Below are 20129 nucleotides of genomic sequence, written 5' to 3'. Positions count from 1 at the left end.
CAATAATACAGTGGGAAGGAACCAGCCACAGCAGTGCTGACCAACTCAAACAAATCACTAAATCAATGCAAAATGAGTCGCACTTGGGATTTGGGTCCTCACCACCTTGAAGATGAGCAGAAGCAGACGTTTCCCACTACTAAAAGCTGACTAAAAATAACCCATGTTTCACCAGGATATACCATATGTTATTCAAATCCCTAAAGAATTCAGCACATGCTTTATACCCTCATGTACTAGTTTTACATGGAACGAATGAACATAAATTAAAGAGACTGAAAATGCTGTTTGGGCTCTGCTTCCCCATTTACTTTGCCAGAGAGGAGGAAGAAGACCTAAATTAAGATGCTGAACTAATTAACAGGATGAGCCAAGCTCAAATGGTGTTAAGGAATATCCAATGACTAAAAGTTAACTGAATCAGGTAGCCCAAAAACCAAAAGAATTTTACTTTCAACACAGATTTCTAACTTAGCAGTCCTTTTGATTACTCTTCCTACCAAAATATGACCTAAAGACATCACGAACACTATCAAAACCAGGACTATTTCTAAAGGCAAAGCCAGAGAAATTAAATGTGCATGTGCTAGAAAAAGACAAGGAGGAATTTGAGATGAAAAATGTCATGACTCAGTAACTAAGCACATATTAACTGAGGAAGAAGGATGGAAGCAGTCAGAGATAGCATGGAGCATCTCAGAAAATGAAAAACCAGGACAGCCCCTGTTGTCACATGTAAAGTATCCTTATGTAGTTACACCACCTCTGAAGAATGGTTGGCTGCTTGATAGGTGATCTCCAGCAGTTTTAGCTGTAGAAGTGCAGTTTGTAAGACCTAGATGATCTCTACACACTGAAACGGGCACAGGATGGAAAAGCCACACATGCTGAAAAGCCACATATGTCTACAAACATAGGTCAATAGGAAATACAAAGGTTAATAGCTCATGAAAGACCTCACTGACCAGCTACAGGAAGATGTAACTGCTAAAGAACGTGTGACCACTGTGATTCCCTCAGACATCTGCATTCTGCAGTTTCAAAAGCCATTGTCAATCACATTTTATATGTGTCAGAACATAAGCAGCTGGGAGGCATCGAGTTTGGCTTGATCATTTTCCTGCTGACATAAATAAACCACCTGCCGCGGCTGCAGGCACTGCTCCTCACTTTGATAAGGATGGCAACAACTGCAAACATCATTCTACCGGTGTTCAGCTCAGCACCATCCATCCCTACTCCAACAGCCCATTAAAGGGCAAATGCGCAGTCCCAGGGCATCAGGCTGAGCCATACCTCGGAGGTAACACGGGGAGGGATGCTCAGTGCAGGGAGTGCAGGCACTCAGGGGAGGTGTGAGTTGTGCCCAAGTCAGCGCTGCAGCAGCTCTGCAGCAGAGGAACACGTGCTTTGAGGAGTCTTCTGTTCCAGCTGGGGAAAAGAAAAGGTCTCCAACAGCGAGGGCAGGTAAAACCCCATCTGCTCCCAGTGCATTCCAGAAGTCATCTCCTATTGAATTCCTCTCAGTCCGGGTTGTGTGCAGGCAGTTTCACTCTGTAGGTACTTCATTTTAAACCAAGGAAAATTAAAAGGTGTTCTGAGCATACCAAGTGATTTCCATGTGCACCATAAACTAGGAAAGCAGAGCATAAAGTCTAAGTGTAACCGAACCAGACCTCATTAATACCAGTCAGAGGGAATCCTGTTTAGCTCCTGCTGTTCTGGGAGGAGCTCAGTGTTCTGGGATAATTAAGAACAAAATGAGAGTGAGTTCGGATGATTCTCCATGTTATAAATGTTCTCCCCTCCCACCACTTTGTGCTATGAAGTCTTTATCTGAAATTCATCCTAATGAGCAGACAGAAACCCTCCTGAAAAAAGAAATCACCTCTGCATCCCTTAAATGGGAATTGTAAGGAAGCAAATAAGTGATAATTCAAAGTACTTGGTGTACGAAACAGGCCTGGACACGTTCTCTGCTGCGTCTTCCCTTTGCCCATCTGACACACTAAAGCTATGCAGCGTGAACACCACCAGATAAGAAGCACTAATTGCAGCTTGAGCAACGTGAGGATGATCCGAGCTGGCAGAAGCGCCTCTGGTGTCTGCTCACTGTGATTCCAGCTGCACCTTCCCTCAGGGTGTCCCTCACTGGAGATACAGCCAAAAAAATGCCACCCCTGCCTTTAGACATGAATAATGAAGGCAATTTCTCAGACCACTCTGACCCATCTTGTATGCTGGAAAAGCATTCTTACAACATGAAAACAATATAACACATTTTCCTGCATCTTCTCGCAGCAGCAAATATATTCAGCTCAAAAAGCCTGAAGGGACAACATGTAATAGTGGTTGCTTATTAAAATATTGGCAATATTCTACGAATGTAGTGCCAAAGTAGTAAGTCTTGTGGAATATGATTTAATAAACTCAGCCAGAGCTGGTATTTGAAGAAAACAGGCCACGAGGAATGATGAAAATATTTGGAATGTCAAAGTGTGGGAAGGAGTTTACATCTTCGTAGTAAGTGAGAAGGAAAGTGGAACAGCATTTCAGACAGCAGCAGCCTAAAGCCAGGCTTTCAAACCTGCTTTTAGATGCCTCTGGACAGCTTCTCAGCTGATATAAAGTGTTCCACTGACTTCAACACACTTAAGCCAGCCTGCAATGTTTGCAAATCTACTTCCTAAACCAGATCTGAGGATCTTAGAAACACAAGCCAAGGGGACCAATGTTCTTAAGTCACAAGAATGCTTTTTATACCAGGTTAATGGCATCAGTTTTATTCAGCAAATTCTGCGCAGGGTGCCCAGAGAAGCTGTGGCTGCCCCATCCCTTCAGTGTTCAAGGCCAGGTTGGACACAGGGGCTTGAAGCATCCTGCTCTAGTGGAAGGGGTCCCTGTCTGTGGCAGGGGTTGGAACTGGATGAACTCCGAGGCCTCTCCCAACTCAAACCATTCTGGGATCCTATGATTCTAGGATTTTGACCTTTCTGAGGTCTCAAATCTTGTGTCAGTATCTTGGCTCACTCCTGTGAGACGGGACTCCAGAAGGAAGCAGGGCTCTACCCTCTGCCTTTCAGCACTGCAAACCCTGAGAAATGTTCATACTTATCTCAAAAAGCCAATGCAAAGTGGTACTGAAATAGGGAATAAGGACAAAATAACTGCACTTGACTCTTTCAGACAACAGTTTGATACATCACCAAAGATGCTTTAAGTGACATACATATCCCAGTTTTACACCAAAATCATTATTCCAGAGAACTGTCAGCGTTCAACACACACAGCACCTACACAAGAAGTGATTCACCTGCAATATTCTGCCTGCTTTCTCCACTTGGAATAAAGCCCCAGGTACAGAAAGGTGCAAGAATTATCACTGTACTGGTTTAGATACTTCCATTCTGCAAACTTAACCTCTGCAGAACATCTACTGTTATATCTATTCTGGCAAGGAAGAACCTAGCCTACTTCCCTTTATATTGGTTTAAAACCAAATTACTATGTGCTGTTTATACAGGGGTTCTGCTGCTGCTTAGAAACCTTGATCCTTTGAGTCTCCTTACACACAGTATAACCACTTTTAACAAATAACTAGCACAAGTAAGAGTTACAAGTAATTTAAACCCCACGCATTATGACAAATACAAGAAGAGCAGGACAATCTCTACGACTCCATCTTGTTTCCATCCCCTTTGCTGACAGGTATTTTGCGGTTGTGGATAACTGGCATATGAATGTTAGAGCTTAGTAGTGGAATCAGTTCAAAGTTTGGCATTCCCAGAGCAGCATTTAATAGTCTGGCTTATTTCACAGGTGTGAAAGAGTTACCGTAAGGGCAGGCAGTTGGCTGAGGAGTGAAAGAAATCACAACGCAGGACTCATTTAGCAGGCTTGTAAAATAAAATACATACACAAATAAATAAATTGTCCAGGGGGAAAAGGAACCTGTTCACTGCCCAGCACCACTTTATAAAGCTTCTACTTCCTGTGGTTCTATCTCTAAATTTTGGAGGAAAGACAGACATGGAAAGACAGAATGTTAGAGATAAATGTCAAATTTCCACATTATATTTACAGAATAAAAAGTACACTTGGAATTTAAAGGAGAGAAAAAAATCCATTTTGTGAAATTCCCTAAGAGTAAAGTCTTCTGGGTGAAAACCAGGATTCTCCATTTCCCAGCTTTTGTTATCCAACTGTGAAGCCAAACCAGATACTATCATTGTATATGAACAAATATATTGTTTTCAATATATCTGTTCATTAGCCAGAAGGAAAACATTTAATGGATGGCATCTTTCTTGTTTCCATTTCTCTTTGAAATATGTTTCATGGCAAATTTTAGATGAGACGGACCCTTTGTGCTTTCAAATGGTTGGAAGAAAATGTATCCAGATGCATCAAGACAGTCCAGCATTGATAGTAAAATACTACACAAGATAGGAAGCTTTCTTTTGCATAGAGTTTTAGAGAACCACTCCTGTGGAACTGGAAGGCACAGAAGCACTGTTGTAAAGTAGATAGAGGCAATTAAAACCCTGAGATTCATTATGACTTGATGTATTTGAAGAAAAAAAAGCAAACTAGAAGGTTACAGACAACAGCTAAGTCTCAACAAGGGTTTTTCCAGTGCTGAATTTGACAGCAAACATAATTGGCAGCAATTCTCAGAAATGAGACTGTGTGGCTAAAACATATTGCCTCTATTTTCACATAGCTGTATTTTATTGCAATCAAAGCCTAAAACTGTGCAATCAAGAATAAAACACATTGATTTATCTTTTAAGCCTGAAAACACATCAATATGAAATGGCTATTTGAACGAAAGGACTAAAACCCCAAACCACCCTCTCATCATCATCATCACGTCCATAAAGTCCCTTTATTCCTGACTCTAACCAGGAGTAGGATGACAGGTATGGAATATTTGAGCAATCATCTTCATCATCATCATGTCCATAAAGTCCCTTTATTCCTGACTCTCACCAGGAGTAGGATGACAGGTATGGAATATTTGGGCAATGCAAGAAGACTTCACTAAAGCAATCCCAAACCAAGGGGACAGAGAGGTTACGAGAAAATCAGTACCTATCAGAAATGTATGGATTTAAAACAACAAAGAACAACAGAACAAGGCAGGCAAGCACGTTCAAAGGACTATTATCAGTGCTTATCAATGCAGTCTTATGATGCAGAACCGGAGCTTGGGGACAGGAGGAGGGTGACTGGTGGGCAGGGCCATGGGATGCTCACGCCCAGTGTGCTTGGGACCTTCCAGGCCAGCTCCTTCAGTAGCCATGAGATAGGAGCAGCCCCCATGGTTGGTTCCCCCACCTCCTGCCTCCCCTCTGCCCCCAGCAGACCCACCCCATACAGGAATAGAGCCCCAAGTGCTGCTTTGGTCCTTTAGCAAAATGGAGAGGGATGTTCTTCAGTCCTCAGACGAGGAGGGAGAAGGGACTGAGGAGTCTGGTACTTTGGAAACTTCTCCCTCCTGCCCCTCAGGGCCAGCTTACCTGTGTTTGTTACTCTGCTATGACCATGCACAAGAAACCATTCTCTTCCAAGGTGCCTACACATCGACTGTGTGTGCAGAGACAAACACCAACCCATCTCCTCTCAACTTCTGTCTTCTTAGATTAAGGAACACTTTATTTTTAGGGCCCTTCTATATAATACAGTCTGCAGTCATCATTTTTCCTACCAGGTTAGGACCTTCTGTAGCTGTTCCCCATCCTTGTTTCATCTGGAGCTTTTCCAAATGAAGTTTCCCTTGTTTTTTATACAATGCCACAAAAACTTCTTTGTCTCCAGTGAAAATACTTCGACAAAGACCATTTGGCACTCTCACGACTCTATTAGAACAATGACTCAGACATTTTACATCCTACTAATACACTCGTGTCTCTCTCTTCCAGGGTGATTTCTGATTGAAGAACTCGTGATTTATAATATCAATTCCTATTAGTCCCTCAGTACATGACCTTGTGCACTGTACTACTAAATATCACACAGTTTTAATTGCTCTCCTCTTCAGAATTACATTGTTCTTCCGTTTTTAGAGGCTGTACTCGAGAACTTGATCTACAACTCATACTCCTCACAAAGCAAATTAATTCTGAGCAGGAGCTGAAGACCAAGAGAAACATTTTCCCCTAATGTTAGCTGGTAGGACCTGATCTCTTTGGCAACATCCCTGCTGTACATCATTTCCTAACAGCACGGTGCTGCACAAAAACAACAGCCCTAATACCTATTGTCAGGAAAAGCAAAGACGAGATGAGAAGCCCCAGCTTCAGTGGGAGAGCAGTGAGTCATTAGGACGAGTACCACACATACAAATCTCTTCTCAGCAACTACCAGCACCCCAGCTCCTCAGCCACAAGTCACTCACCATATACAAATGTGGTTTGCTGCAGTTGTTTGATATCACAGATCTCCCTGAACCCTGAGATAGGCTGAGGAAGTTGGGGCTCCTCAGCCTGGAGAAGAGAAGCTGTGTGGAGACCTCAGAGCAGCTTCCAGTATCTGAAGGGGGGCTATAGGGATGCTGGAGAGGGACTCTTCATTAGGGACTGTAGTGACAGGACAAGGGGTAACGGGTTCAAACTGAAACAGGGGAAGTTTAGATTGGATCTAAGGAGGAAATTCTTTCCTGTGAGGGTGGTGAGGCACTGGAATGGGTTGCCCAGGGAGGTTGTGAATGCTCCATCCCTGGCAGTGCTCAAGGCCAGGTTGGACAGAGCCTTGGGTGACCTGGTTTAGTGTGAGGTGTCCCTGCCCATGGCAGGGGGGTTGGAACTGGATGAGCTTAAGGTCCTTTCCAACCCTAACTATTCTGTGATCCTATGTTTTCCTCAGCCCCAGCACCTCTGAGAGCAGAGATCACACCAACTCCTTCAGTTTACTCACAGATATTGGAGTTAACTGAAGTAGCTGGGAGAACATGCAGGCAGGTTGCCTGGCTGCTGGGTGCGAGCAACAGCACAGGTTTCTGGAATCTTCCTTGAGGTATGAAACAGCCTCGACTGGTCTCAGGAATTCAACAGGATCTTGATGTCCCAGACCATTCACTTTGGCAGTGGCAGGTCAGCCGACTTTTGTTGCTATGAACAGCAATGGATATTGGTGACAAAGCCTAATCTCAGAAAATATAAAGCTCAATGCAAATTAATGAGCTTCCATAGAAAGAAGCAACCAGACCAGGCTTAAATACAAGTGTTAGAAACTTGAAAGCTTTTGCTGGTACATTTGAACATTCCTTTCGTAAATCAGTTGCACATTTAGCTATTAGATTTGGTTGAAGAATGGTTGATTTACCTCAGTTAGGGCAATAACTCTGAGCAATCCTGACACAACCACTGTGCTGCTCTAACACAATGTGCAAACACCACAACCAGGCTTGTGTTTGCCTGCCGACAAAAGAAACCTGGAGAGGGGCTTGGGACAAGGGCCTGCAGGGACAGGCCAAGGGGAATGGCTTTAACCTGCCAGAGGGGAGACTGAGCTGAGCTCTTAGGCAGAAGCTCTTCCCTGTGAGGGTGCTGAGGCGCTGGCACAGGGTGCCCAGAGAAGCTGTGGCTGCCCCATCCCTGGCAGTGTTCAAGGCCAGGTTGGACACAGGGGCTTGGAGCAAGCTGCTCCAGTGGAAGGGGTCCCTGCCCGTGGCAGGGGTTGGAGCTGGAGGAGCTCCCTTCAACCCAAACCATTCCATGATTCTATAAGTAAGTCCACGGAAGAGTGTATATACACACACACGTATATTGTGTATCTGTGTCTGTGTGTATAAGCAGACACACACAAAATAGGCAGTTATATTTAGCATGTACATATCTTCTGCTTCCTAAATCTGCCAGTGTAATTATGCTATAAGATATTTTTGGCTTTACTGATTCCCTGTTCTCTCCTGTGAGGGTTCTTTCCTCAGCCTGAATATCCTCCTTTGAACACCAACACAAGGGCTCAGGTCTTTGATGCATCTTCATTACTAATACAAGAACAAAGTTATATTCAAGCTCCTGGAAAACAGTGAAGATGGAGATGAATATAGATGAAAATATAGCTTGTACTGGTGTGAACTCTGCGTAATACAACTGTCTTGGCACTTACAAGGGAAAAAAAAATGGGAAAGCAATGCTAGGATTTAGCCAGGTGACCTTTGGTAGAAGGGCAATACAAATACCTTATTTTCAATATTGTGGATTTATTCCCAAGTTGAACACAAACTTTTGGGTCTCACTTGTTCTGGGAGCATATCAGAGTGCAGTTCGAAGATCCATTGCCTACCAGTACATCTATTACAACTAAAGAGCCAGGAAAAAGGGCACCAGGCCTAAAACCAGAGCCAGGACCGGAGCAATCAACCCCAGAGGCTGAGTGCCAGCACTGCTGCTGCTGCATGACTGGGGGTTGACTCACCATAATGTAAAAGTTGTTTCCTACGGCGTGGGCAGCACAAACATGACTTTGGTATCTGCAGCCAACGGGAGCTTTCATTCAACCAGTTCGAAACATCTAATGGCTGCAAAAAGTTCCCTTTCCGTGCCAGTTAACACCAACCAAAGCGCTCAGTGCCTGAGCTCTCACACATTCAGTACAATCCACTTACCAAACAGTGCTGTGTCATCTGCCTGCCTCCCCAGAGAAAGCTGAGCACAAAGGCACCATCAGAGCATTCTGTGGCTCCTACGGGAGGGTCCAATATTCACAGCCATTCCTAAAGGGTGGCCTTATCATGAAGAGTACTCCACAGCTCCAAAACACTGATGGTATTTGGTAAATGGCTTCAAAAGCATCAACACAGACACTCCCAGCCTAATAATCATTTCACCACTAGGTAAAAATCTCCTCACTGTGCCATTGTACAGGAAAACAACACTCCAGTTTGGGTCAGAGGTGAGGCAAAGCCGTGCAAGCTGAAGCTGCAGTTAAGAGAGCAGGAAACAAAGAGCATAACGCAGGCATAGAAGCTCTTTACCTGCACCGAGGTGGGAATACTGGGGCAACAATGTGAACCCCTGATTCACCAAGCCGGAGGCACACACACTCGTAACATCTGTCATGAACATCATTCACTCCTGATTCACCAGCATGATTTTAAAATAGCCAGATATATTTAGTGCATGGCTGTGCTCTCAGCAACTCCCTATAACGGCAGGTCTAAGAGGAGAATTCCCAGAGGATCTGTGGCTGCCCCATCCCTGGCAGTGCTCAAGGCCAGGTTGGACACAGGGGCTTGGAGCAAGCTGCTCTAGTGGAAGGGGTCCCTGCCCGTGGCAGGGGTTGGAGCTGGAGGAGCTTTAAGGTCCCTTCCAACCCGAACCATGTGATGCTACGATTCCATGTGCTCCGATACAGAACTGAAATGTGCAACTAAATGTATTTTTTTTCTTGTAAACTTGAGAAAAGCCTTTCAGTGGGGTGTCTTCTGTTTCACCAGACACAGCAGATGAAAAGTGCAACTGTAATCACAGGTTGTTGTGCTGAACCCAGAGATGCTGACAGATGCACTGGCATTCACGGACACCACCCACACAAGCTAATGCTAAACAACCCACACAGATAAAACTCTGACAAACAAGCAGAGCTCAGACTGGTGAGGAAGAGGAAGGAAAGGGTGCCTCCATCCTCCTGATTTCGGGCTCAGGACAATCTCTTTTCAGTGCACATTGCCCCGGGCTGTCCGTACACGTGCACACTGAAGTGTGTCACAGCTGTTTCCTTCCCGGTGAAGCCACAGCAGGAGTCACAGCATGCTCCTTGGTGCTCACCCTCCTACACATGCTCAGCACAAGCTGAGGCCACTGACCAGCATGGCTTGGAGCAAGCTGCTCCGGTGGAAGGGGTCCCTGCCCCTGGCAGGGGCTGGAGCTGGAGGAGCTTTAAGGTCCCTTCCAACCCAAACCAGGCTGGGATTCTGTGATTTCCAAGAGATACGTGCAAAGTTCCTTCACTCAAAGTTCTTAATCTAAGCAGGAGATCAGAGAGGGTCTTCACAGGGATAAAGGAATGACCAAAGATTGGAAAAAATACCAATTTCAAATGAATGGATGAGGATGGAGGAGGAGGAGGATCTGTCAACAGCCAGGCTCTGGGCTGGGGCACATGCTGGTTAGTTTGGTTATAAAGAACAGAGAAAGACATGTTGATGGAAAGAGGTTCACAGATACCAAGTGACTCAGGTCCTGCCAGGTAAGTGTTGATCACTGCCACGAACCTAACCGAGGGCAAGATGGGCCCTTGGTGGGACCTGTGGGACTTGGCAGTCTCCTACCACAGTCCTCTACGTGGTTCCTCCCTTAGCAGCATCCTCCTCTTTTCTCATCTCTTCCCAACCAGATTCAATCCTTACCGAGCAGGACAGAAAACCGAGAATCCCATCTCTCCACCCTGAGAAATGGCTCAAACACAGAATAATTAAACACTGAAGCCCAAACTGCCTCCCTCAAGCCCCATTGAAGCTAACAGGAATCCATCCACTGAGTCGCATGGCTTCAGCTTGGGTGCAGAATGACCAAAACCATCGCCGGCAACTGGCCTCAAACATGTATTTCAGGAGGGCAAGATCAGAGGTGCTACAGAGCTACTGGAGCCCGTAAAACACTACCCTGGGCTCTCACACAGTAATATCACACGTTGCTACAGTGAGTAAACGTCAAGTAAATTTTATCCAAACAGAACAATGAAAGTTGTCTTAGCTAGTTCTCCAAGCCAAAAGACAGCCCTGTGATTGAGGAGGTACACTGAGCAAACATATGAAACTCAGTCAGAATCTCACAAGTACTCTGAACCATTTCACAGAAATTCAAGACAAAACCCCCAGATTTTTCTATTTTTGTGGCATGAATTCAAGTTTTAATAAAATATTAGAAGTCGTTTGCTTTATTGGCCAGAGATTTCCAAATATTCCTAAGTGTTCAGAGGATCCTGAATACTGTGTCAATAATGATCTTTAATGAAACCATGGAAGAGAGACAATAAACTACTGAGTTTATAAGAGGATTGTGAAGATCTACAGGCTCAACATACAAGTACTTTCAGTACATGAACAGTATCTGCAAGCCTAGGAGTATCCCCCCATGGCAGGGGGTTGGAACTGGATGATCTTAAGGTCCTTTCCAACCCTAACTATTCTATGGTTCTATGATGTCCTGAGGAGAAGGGACTGCTGACAGAAACCAGGACCATCCTGCAAGGTTTCCATCTGAACAGGGACGTGCACGTCCAGCCCGGCAGGATCCAGCCCGGCAGCACCAGTTTAGAAGTGTGGTCTGCTTGTCAGAGGGAATCAGAGTGGTCTGCACAACGGTTTATGAAGGATGCCTCACTAACTGTCTGTCAGGGAAGTCTTGGGAACACCGTGACAGGTTTGGAGGCCTTAAACTTAGGACAACAAATACACCGATGGGAAGCTTGGCTTTTAAAGCATGATGTATTGAAGGCAAACACTCTGGAGATGTCTGCTCTGGTTAGAGAGTTACCCTTCAGCCAAGCATAGCCTGCATTCACTTCCTCTGATATCCTTATAATAACTTGAGAACATTCTGCATTCAGTTACTATGGATACATTTGACAACAATCTCCACTGATGATTGAGTATGAAATACAGCAAAATTAGAGCTGTGGTGAACACAAAGCACATCTAATTCCTGTTTATGCCAAACTGCTAAATGTTTCCTTAAAAAATTCTTTATACATAGACTTGACAGCACAGAATAGAGGAGAAAATATCATCTGCTTTCCAGTAACCTTTTGTTCAACATCTTTTAAGTAATACTACAGAGCTGGAGTTACTTGGAACAGTCTCACAATACATTTCACATCTATTTAAAAGCCAAAGTACAATATTATTATTTACTTGCCTTCCTTTCCATGTCTTTTCTTGCATTAGAACTGCTAAACAAGCTACCAACCTAATCAGGTTTTCTCATTCATGATATATCTAATAAATTACTGGGTAAGGAAGAAAGCCTTTAAGCACACAGCTGAACCTGCACCACTGCTTTGTAACTAGATTGTGCAGTGTATTCTGACTTACATTACTGCACTTGTTTCCTAAGTGCAGATGGTTTGTGGGGGTTGGTCTCTTTTCTTAAGTAACAAGCAATAGGATGAGAGGAAATGGCCTCATATTTAGGGCACCAGGGGAGGTTTGGACTGGATAACTGGGAGATATTTCTACCCCAAAAGAGTGCTCAGGCATTGGAACACGCTGCCGAGGGCAGTGGTGGAGTCCCCATCCCTGGAGGGTTTTAAAAGTCACATAGATGTGGCACTTAGGGACATGGTTTAACAGTGGACTTGGCAGTGCTGGGGAATGGTTGGACTTGAGCTTAAAGGTCCTTTCCAACCTGAACAACCCTGGGGTTGTAGGCACAGCTTGCTTGTCATGATCTGCAGTCTCTTGTTGACTAAGAAAACAAACCAGGCTGGTATTCAACATTTCCCTGTTTCCCTGTAAAGGCTGAATGCCATTCCAGTGCTGCTTTAGCTCCACCTGCCCCATTCCCAGCTCTGTGTTGCCCATGGGCTCACCACTATCCTACATTCTCCCACACTCAGCCCTCATCTTTCCAGGCCCTTTCCAGTATGTAAAAGGATGCTGCTTTAGATGCTTTTAATAAAAAGGGTCAAATTCACCCTGACAAGGAAGCAGATGCATTATTACTCTGTAACATGTGCTAACTCCTTTCTTTCCATCACACTGTGCACCTTTCTCTGCTTGCAGAGGACAAAAGATGCCCAGAAATGCATCCACCTCCCTTTTTTGTCCCAGCTGATGCAAAAATGACCTTGTCAACTTTCTTCCTCTACTCCATAGCACAGCTGTCCCTTCCATCTAGCACTTTCAAGCATATCATCTGCATAAGCAAACCCTTTGATTTCCAGTTGATCTCAGCAGCATATAGCAAAGAGCAGAGAACAAACACGTGTCCAAGTAACACTTCCCTTGGTGACATGAATCAAAGCACCTCCTCACTGTCAGAATCGGGGAGTGGGAAAAGTCACACCTTAACACACTTAGTGCTACTGAAAGCAGAGGCTACTGTGCTTAGGTATGAATATTCCAAACACTTGTAAAACTTGGCAAAATCTGCCTGTTAAACACCATCTATCACAGAAAAAAACACCCCAAATTATCAGTAACAATGGCACATTCCCTATCATGCTTCCACTGAATTCAGCAACAGCTCTGTTACCATCTTTAATGGGATGAAATTTCGTCTAGAAAGATAAAGACATTCTGTTTGATCAAAAACGTTCTGTTGTGGAATCCCAACTCTCCAACCACATCCATTTATTCCAACCAGCACCTTCTGCATGCAAAGACTGTAACTCCCTGCTAAGAGAGACTGATGCTCCCGAGGCAGTCAGATAACACGAATATATACAGTGTGGATACAACCTTCTGAGTGATAAAAGGCCTCAAAGGCTGCAAATCTGCTGTCCTGAAGAGGTCTAATTTCTAAACGCAGATGAACACTTTGATACCAGATTGAAGCTTTTTTGTCTGTTTTTCAATAGAGTAAGTGTACTCAGAACAGAGGAAAGAAAAGTTTATACAAAAAAAAGAAGTGTTTTAAGCAGCTATAAAGAATATTGCCTTTAAAAATAGCTTTCCTTTAAGAAAGGGAAGAGCTGTGGATAAATCCCACGGGAAGTAGTGAAAATGTCACTATATCCCATTAGAGGCAAAATGCCTGAGTAGGAGCTTTTGAGAACTGCGTGCTTGCTAAAAAGTGCCCTTTTAAATGAGCTAAATAATATGCACTGCAGTATTCACACCACTTCACAAACACAGCCTATTGCCACCACAAGCCTCACTTACAATGGGGACACACACCCCTCATTCCTAACAAGCCCCGAATCCCTGTGCATGCTTTCACTGGATAGGATCCCGATACAGAAAACAGACACGAAACACCAGTCAGAGCACATAACATTGCTTGCTGTGTGCAGGGCAACGTCCCACATTCAGCATGGGAAGCAGACAGATTCATTTTTTCATTTCTTTACTGTTTCCTTTTCAAAATATCATTTAAATGTTGGTTATATTACAGCAACAGAACACAGCGACTTGCTTTTTTGATGAAAAACATCAAAAATCACTGCCAAATGGGCATTTCTTCCATACCCTAATACACAGGTTTACACAGAACTGCAACCCACCCAATACATCCAGCTTCTGTACACATCATCTGAGGAGTTTGTCCTCCTAGTACACTGAGTGTGCTCAATACATCAAATTCCTTCTTGATATAGAAAATGCATCACATAATCACTGACCAGGGTTATCTCTTGCTGGTTTTTGATTTCTGTTCACATCTCCGTTTGAAATGTCACGTCACAGAGTTTGGATATTGAGTTACAGCCAGCTAATGTAAATGTACCAGTCCCCATCTTCCACTGTGTGTTTGCTTTTTGCTAAAAACCTTCAGCAGAATGCCTTTAAACCATGAAAAATAACTCTTCACAGAAACAACGTCACTGCATTGCTGACAATACAAACGCTTTGGGAATTTCGGGTGGAAGAGATGTATGGGATTATTCAGCCACTTACTTTGGTAGAGTTTTCAAGTGATTTTCTCTTAACTCCAAAATTCGCAATTTGACAAGTCTGAAATATGATAGAAAAGAATTAGTTCAGTTGATGAATTAGTTCAGGTACCCTTCAGAATGAGCTCAAACTACTTACTACAACAAAAAGAGAGGCTTAATGCACAAGAGTGAGATGTCTGGGTATTGCGGGGTTGAATAGGGTCAAAACGTATTCAGAACCAAATAGCTTCATGCAAGGTCAGCCAGCTTCAGAGAAGGATGTTATCTGTCTTTACCTGATCTCTTCTGAAAGCCTTTGAGACACATCAGGATTTCACAGTCATTCTAAACTATATTTAGTCATTATTCCACCAAGGCAAACATAGTAAAAGTTTCTCTCAAACGTTTCCAGCTGTAGTGAGGGATAAAAAGCAAACCCCATTCAGCTCACAGCTTCTGCAGTTTTTGAGCACTGAATTCTATGGCTCCACACAGGGAGACCAATCTATAGAGCAGATCTCCCCCGAGTTTGCTGTGTGCAAACAGGAGCAAGATATGTGCTCAAGTGCTGGCGTGAATTAGAACCTGCACACGACAACACTTCACAATCCCGTGTCACTGTGCAAACTCCAACTGGCAATATTATTTAAGCCACAGCAATAAATCTCATGAAGTAGAATAATGGGGAGGAACAGTGAGTTTCAGCAATTCAAACTCCTCCACTTCATATCACTCTATCTCTACAGTCCAGGTCCTTTAGTGCCACAAGTGCAAACGTGTGGCTATGAGAGAAGTCTACAAAACCCCAACAAAGCTTTAGATAGTTCTCTGTCCAACCCAACACCAGTTTCCTGTTTCACGGAGCCTCAGGCTTCCTGATATGATGCTCTTCTAGAAAACTATGATTTTACTTTGTCCTACCAAATAAAGCAGAAAACATTTCAAGTCCTCGCTGTGCTTAACCAGGACTAAAAAGAACGTCCAGTGAGAAATGTGGAAAGACATTTACATGCTGCTTGGTAGCACTGTTCCTGACTTCATTCACAAGGCTAAATGAGACTGTAACAGACCAACTGAGTCTTACTGTACCAGAAGGTACAAAGAAAGCACTAAAATATGGAGAAGAGCAAGAAGGGAGATGCAGGTAAAGAGCTAATCAAAGAAAAGCAATGTCTGTATGCTAACATGGGAAGTTCTGAAAATATGAGCAGGTTTTGGAAAAGCAAGATACCAAATAGATAAAATAGAAGCAAAATAATCATCAAGGAACCATCATCACTTTGTGTAGATAAATTATGCATTTGTGAAGGAAAAACAAGAAGTTAGTGCTTTCTGCTAAGAGGGTTAGAATATGAGGCATGTCCTGAAGCACAGAGATTATTAGACACAGCACCAGCACGGCTTCAGAAGAGCATGACGGATATAGACACCCCACACCTGATAAATTGAGGGTGTTTCCAATTTCATTTGGAACCAGATGATCTTAAGGTCCTTTCCAACCCTAACTATTCTCTGATTCTATGAATTTGAGCATACTGCGTGTATCCAGCCTGTCGACGGTTTGCTCTGCTCTTCCAAAGACTCCTCAAAGGAAAACAATGACAATTGCTCTTCCTCCTCCTTCTTCAAGCAGCTTTTTCTAACGGTCACTGCAGCCCAAAGCCCAGACTCAGCTCGGGTCAGTGACAGCCCCATCAAGGGGGTGCTGATAAAGCAGCACTTTGTGCCTGAGCAGACCAGTGTGATTTCCAACACACATTCTGCCACCTCTGGGTTCATTTAGGAGGGCTGAGTTGATGTTCCCAGTTGAACAGTAACACACACATACAGGTGCTGGGTGGACCATGGAAAACACTTATACTGGGGGAATTCTGCAACACCACCATGGATTTCCTTTGCTAATCCTTTGTCTTCTGAGCTATCTGCCCGACTGGATGATCACTGCCATTTGGCTGTGGCAAATTGTGTTAACTTTGATTTCCTCCCCTTACTTTGTCCTTATCTAACACTTTCTGGCTCAGCTTCTGCTGCATTTATTTTTACCCTCATTCTCCAGCCTTTCTGCTCTGCTGTCTTTTGAATCTCCTCTCTGTTCCGGCTTTCACATTTTATCTTTGGTTACTCAACCACGTTCACTCGTTTCTTTCTTTCCTCCTGACTCTCACCACGTTTTCCTTCCATTCAGTTTTCAACAGGCATAAACGATATTGCTCTTTCTGCCCTTGACACAATTTAATAATACATTTGATCAAGGACAGGTCTCCTCTTCAATTTCTCTTCCCACCTTTTCCCTAAACCACCAAACTGCATCGCTTCATCATAGAATTCCTGCTGACACCACATCCTCTCTAAAAACAATCATTCATCAAAACAGAGCTGAAAAGCCAAAATCTTTTCTTCTTTTTCTTTTGTTTAGCTTTGTTTTTGAAAAGAATACAGCTTTAAAATGGTCCCTCAAAGCTTCAACTGGGTTCATATGAAAGAGCAACACGCTCTGATGACTAATTCTTACCTTCCAAAGTTAGCTGGAAGAAACTCCAAAAAGGCATCGTTTAGATAGAGCTGGGTCAAATTTAGAAGTTGTGTGAAGCCATCTGGCAGCCTAAAAAACAGTTAAAAGCTTAATGCTCCCACCAAAGTTGCTATGGAAATGACAACAATGTATATTTAGAAAGATGACTCTCTCACACCTTCTTTTTCTACCTAAATTCTCAAGCAGAACTCATTACAGACAACGTTTTTGCCCACTTTCATCTCTTCCACGCTGCTATAACCACATGGAATGCAAATACCTTGCACAATCAAGTTCCATCAGCCTTTCCTCCCTTCCCAGCTGAGGGGTTTCAGTCAAAGGTGCTTTCTTTCTGTCTCTTTTTAACTGATATAGTAAAATATCATCCTTTTATCTCCCTCACTCCAGTTTATAAATCATGGGATTGCAGCACAGAGGTTTGGTTATTATTATGGCAAGCTTTCTGAAGAAATAAGGGTTGCTAAGGTCCCAACCAGGAGATGAGGGGATGTGGGATGCAGCCTGCCTTACTTCCCAAACACATAAAGCACCAGCCCCTGTGCTCAAAAAGCTCCATCCCATGGACTGCTTTGCCAATGCTTTCTTTACTCTGTGGAAAGACACCCCATTTGTTCCATGGCACACAGATCTTTTCATAGATGCATCAACCCTGATGTATTAAAACAATTATATAACTTAGATTAATCCTGCAAATGAACTTGATATGATGCCTTTACATCGAAGGTCACTCTGCAAAACGTTTCTGCAGTTGCAGGAAACAAACACAAAGTACTGATACTCACTTGGAGACCGGATTGACACTGGCTTCAATAATTGTTAAACATTTACAACATTTAATATTCTCTGGAAAATCTTGAATTCCTGAAAAAAATATTGAAAGGGTTGTCATACACACATTAAAAAAAAACTGTTTAACTTGTTTTGCTCAAAAATCATTTGGCATTTTCAGATCAGACTTAGGCTGTAACAGGAAGAACACATATGGTTTAGTATTATAGTGTAAAAGATGATACTTAAGCACTGAATAAATACACCAGAGGAGATATTATGCCTTGTATAAAACTATTATGCTAATGCTTGATTTATATAACCTTCTAGAATTAACCAGTGATGTCATCTGTACTGAGACTTGTGCCTTTCATTTCTTTCCAAACTGTTTTCCTTCTTTGCCTCCTTCTCTTTGCTGGAGAACATGAATATATTCCTGAGAGCCTCCAGGCCCAGACCAGGAGGGAATCTTTCACAATTTGAGTGCCTAAGCCTCAATTCCAACACAAAGACACTGAAGTTCAGCCAGGCAAAGGCTTTTAGGCTCATCAATATAACGGGACAGAAAGTAAATGTCTAATTTGGGAACACACTCAGCAAACTAATCACTGCCTATATAAATCCTGGCAGTTGTTCACCTGCAGCCCCATAGGCTTAAGTACATCACACAGGAGCCCAGAAAGTGCTAGGCCACTTTGGAGAGTGGAATGGGCTATAAGTGCACTGGAAAATGGTCTCCCACTCCTATTTGGAATGGTCCTTGGGGATCCCTGAGGAGCCTTCCTGTTTGTGATGTTCATCAGTCACAAACCATCACAGCATAAAGCAAACTCTACTCTTGCTATTTAGAGAAAAGTATATGAGGTAGATATCAGCCAGACTTCTCAAAAGTGCCAGACAGGAGAATGACAGATAATCTGCAATAGCAGCAAGTTTCTAGAACACAAGTTTATGAGCCATTAGGAACGAAAACCTCACAGTCAGTACAATTCCTTCAAATACTTTCAATCCCTTACCATTTTTACTGATATCGAGTTCTCTGAGATTCACCAGGCTGGCAATAGTGGTTGGCAGGCTGGAAAGGTCGTTATCTGGGATGCTCAGCTTGCGGAGAGCTTGACAGTTGAACAGTTGCTGCAACACAAGAAGATGCTTTACAGTGATCCACGAAAAGGAGCAGTTTGGGATCAATATTTATACACAGAAGCAACGAATATCACAAACCTACATTTGCTATGTAAGAATTCAGTAGTCAGAAAGTAGTGTGAAAAGCCGTTATTTGAGAAGACATTCTTGCAGGCTGCTCAGTATCAGAAACAGCACAAACACAGTTGGAAGGAATAAGCAGCAAAGCAGTTGATTGGCAGCAGGAATGATCAGAAAGAGCTTTCTGTCAAAAACTCACACTCACTGCAATCAGTATTTGCAGGTACATGTTTTGTATGCGACAAATTCAATCAAACACTGTTCTGGCCTGTGGTAAATTAAAATATTTGATTTTATAATTCAATTTCATGATAGGTTTTAAAATATTTTGACTGCATGCAGAAGAAATTTGCTATCTTTAAGAAACCAAACACTTTGACATTCCCAAGGTGTCCTTCAAACTTTGACATTCCCAAGGTGTCCTTCAAACTTTGACATTCCCAAGGTGTCCTTCAAACTTTGACATTCCCAAGGTGTCCTTCAAACTTTGACTTTCCTAAGGTGTCCTTCAAACTTTGACATTCCCAAGGTGTCCTTCAAACTTTGACATTCCCAAGGTGTCCTTCAAACTTTGACTTTCCTAAGGTGTCCTTCAAACTTTGACTTTCCTAAGGTGTCCTTCAAACTTTGACTTTCCTAAGGTGTCCTTCAAACTTTGACTTTCCTAAGGTGTCCTTCAAACTTTGACTTTCCTAAGGTGTCCTTCAAACTTTGACTTTCCTAAGGTGTCCTTCAAACTTTGACATTCCCAAGGTGTCCTTCAAACTTTGACTTTCCTAAGGTGTCCTTCAAACTTTGACATTCCCAAGGTGTCCTTCAAACTTTGACTTTCCCAAGGTGTCGTTCAAACTTTGACTTTCCCAAGGCGTCCTTCAAATCTCCCCAAAACTCAGGACTTAATTCTAACTTTCATTCAAACTCAGATTCAGACCTGACAATACGTCAGAATTCCCACTGTAAAACCAAACTCTTCTTTCAACCTAAAGTAATCAATAAATGATGCTGAAAGCATGAATTTCCCATGACTGCTTTCTTCATGAAACACCCCTCTCATACACCACCTTCCACGTGGGAAAAC

The 20129-nt window shown here is 43.1% G+C and overlaps 1 protein-coding gene across 9 annotated transcripts in view; it reads right to left on the bottom strand.

The window, feature by feature from the left end:
• The window catches only part of LRRC7 (leucine rich repeat containing 7), a 161313-nt gene that overhangs the window by 67377 nt on the left and 73807 nt on the right, over positions 1–20129 (bottom strand). For all 9 annotated transcript variants that reach the window (XM_061469768.1, XM_061469760.1, XM_061469763.1 and 6 more), the window contains 4 exons: positions 18862–18979; positions 17860–17938; positions 17057–17146; positions 14567–14623 (listed from right to left, as the gene is read on the bottom strand). In XM_061469768.1, coding sequence (XP_061325752.1) covers positions 14567–14623; positions 17057–17146; positions 17860–17938; positions 18862–18979 — 344 coding nt within the window. The remainder of the gene's footprint in view (positions 1–14566; positions 14624–17056; positions 17147–17859; positions 17939–18861; positions 18980–20129) is intronic.

Source organism: Pezoporus flaviventris, unplaced genomic scaffold (genome assembly GCF_033815535.1).
Source record: "Pezoporus flaviventris isolate CSIRO_AGI_PZ_B2104156 unplaced genomic scaffold, CSIRO_AGI_Pfla_v1 ptg000059l, whole genome shotgun sequence".
In the NCBI taxonomy this organism is placed as follows: domain Eukaryota; kingdom Metazoa; phylum Chordata; class Aves; order Psittaciformes; family Psittacidae; genus Pezoporus; species Pezoporus flaviventris.
Note: the sequence above shows the minus strand (reverse complement) of the source record. Positions and strands in the feature narration are given on the sequence as shown.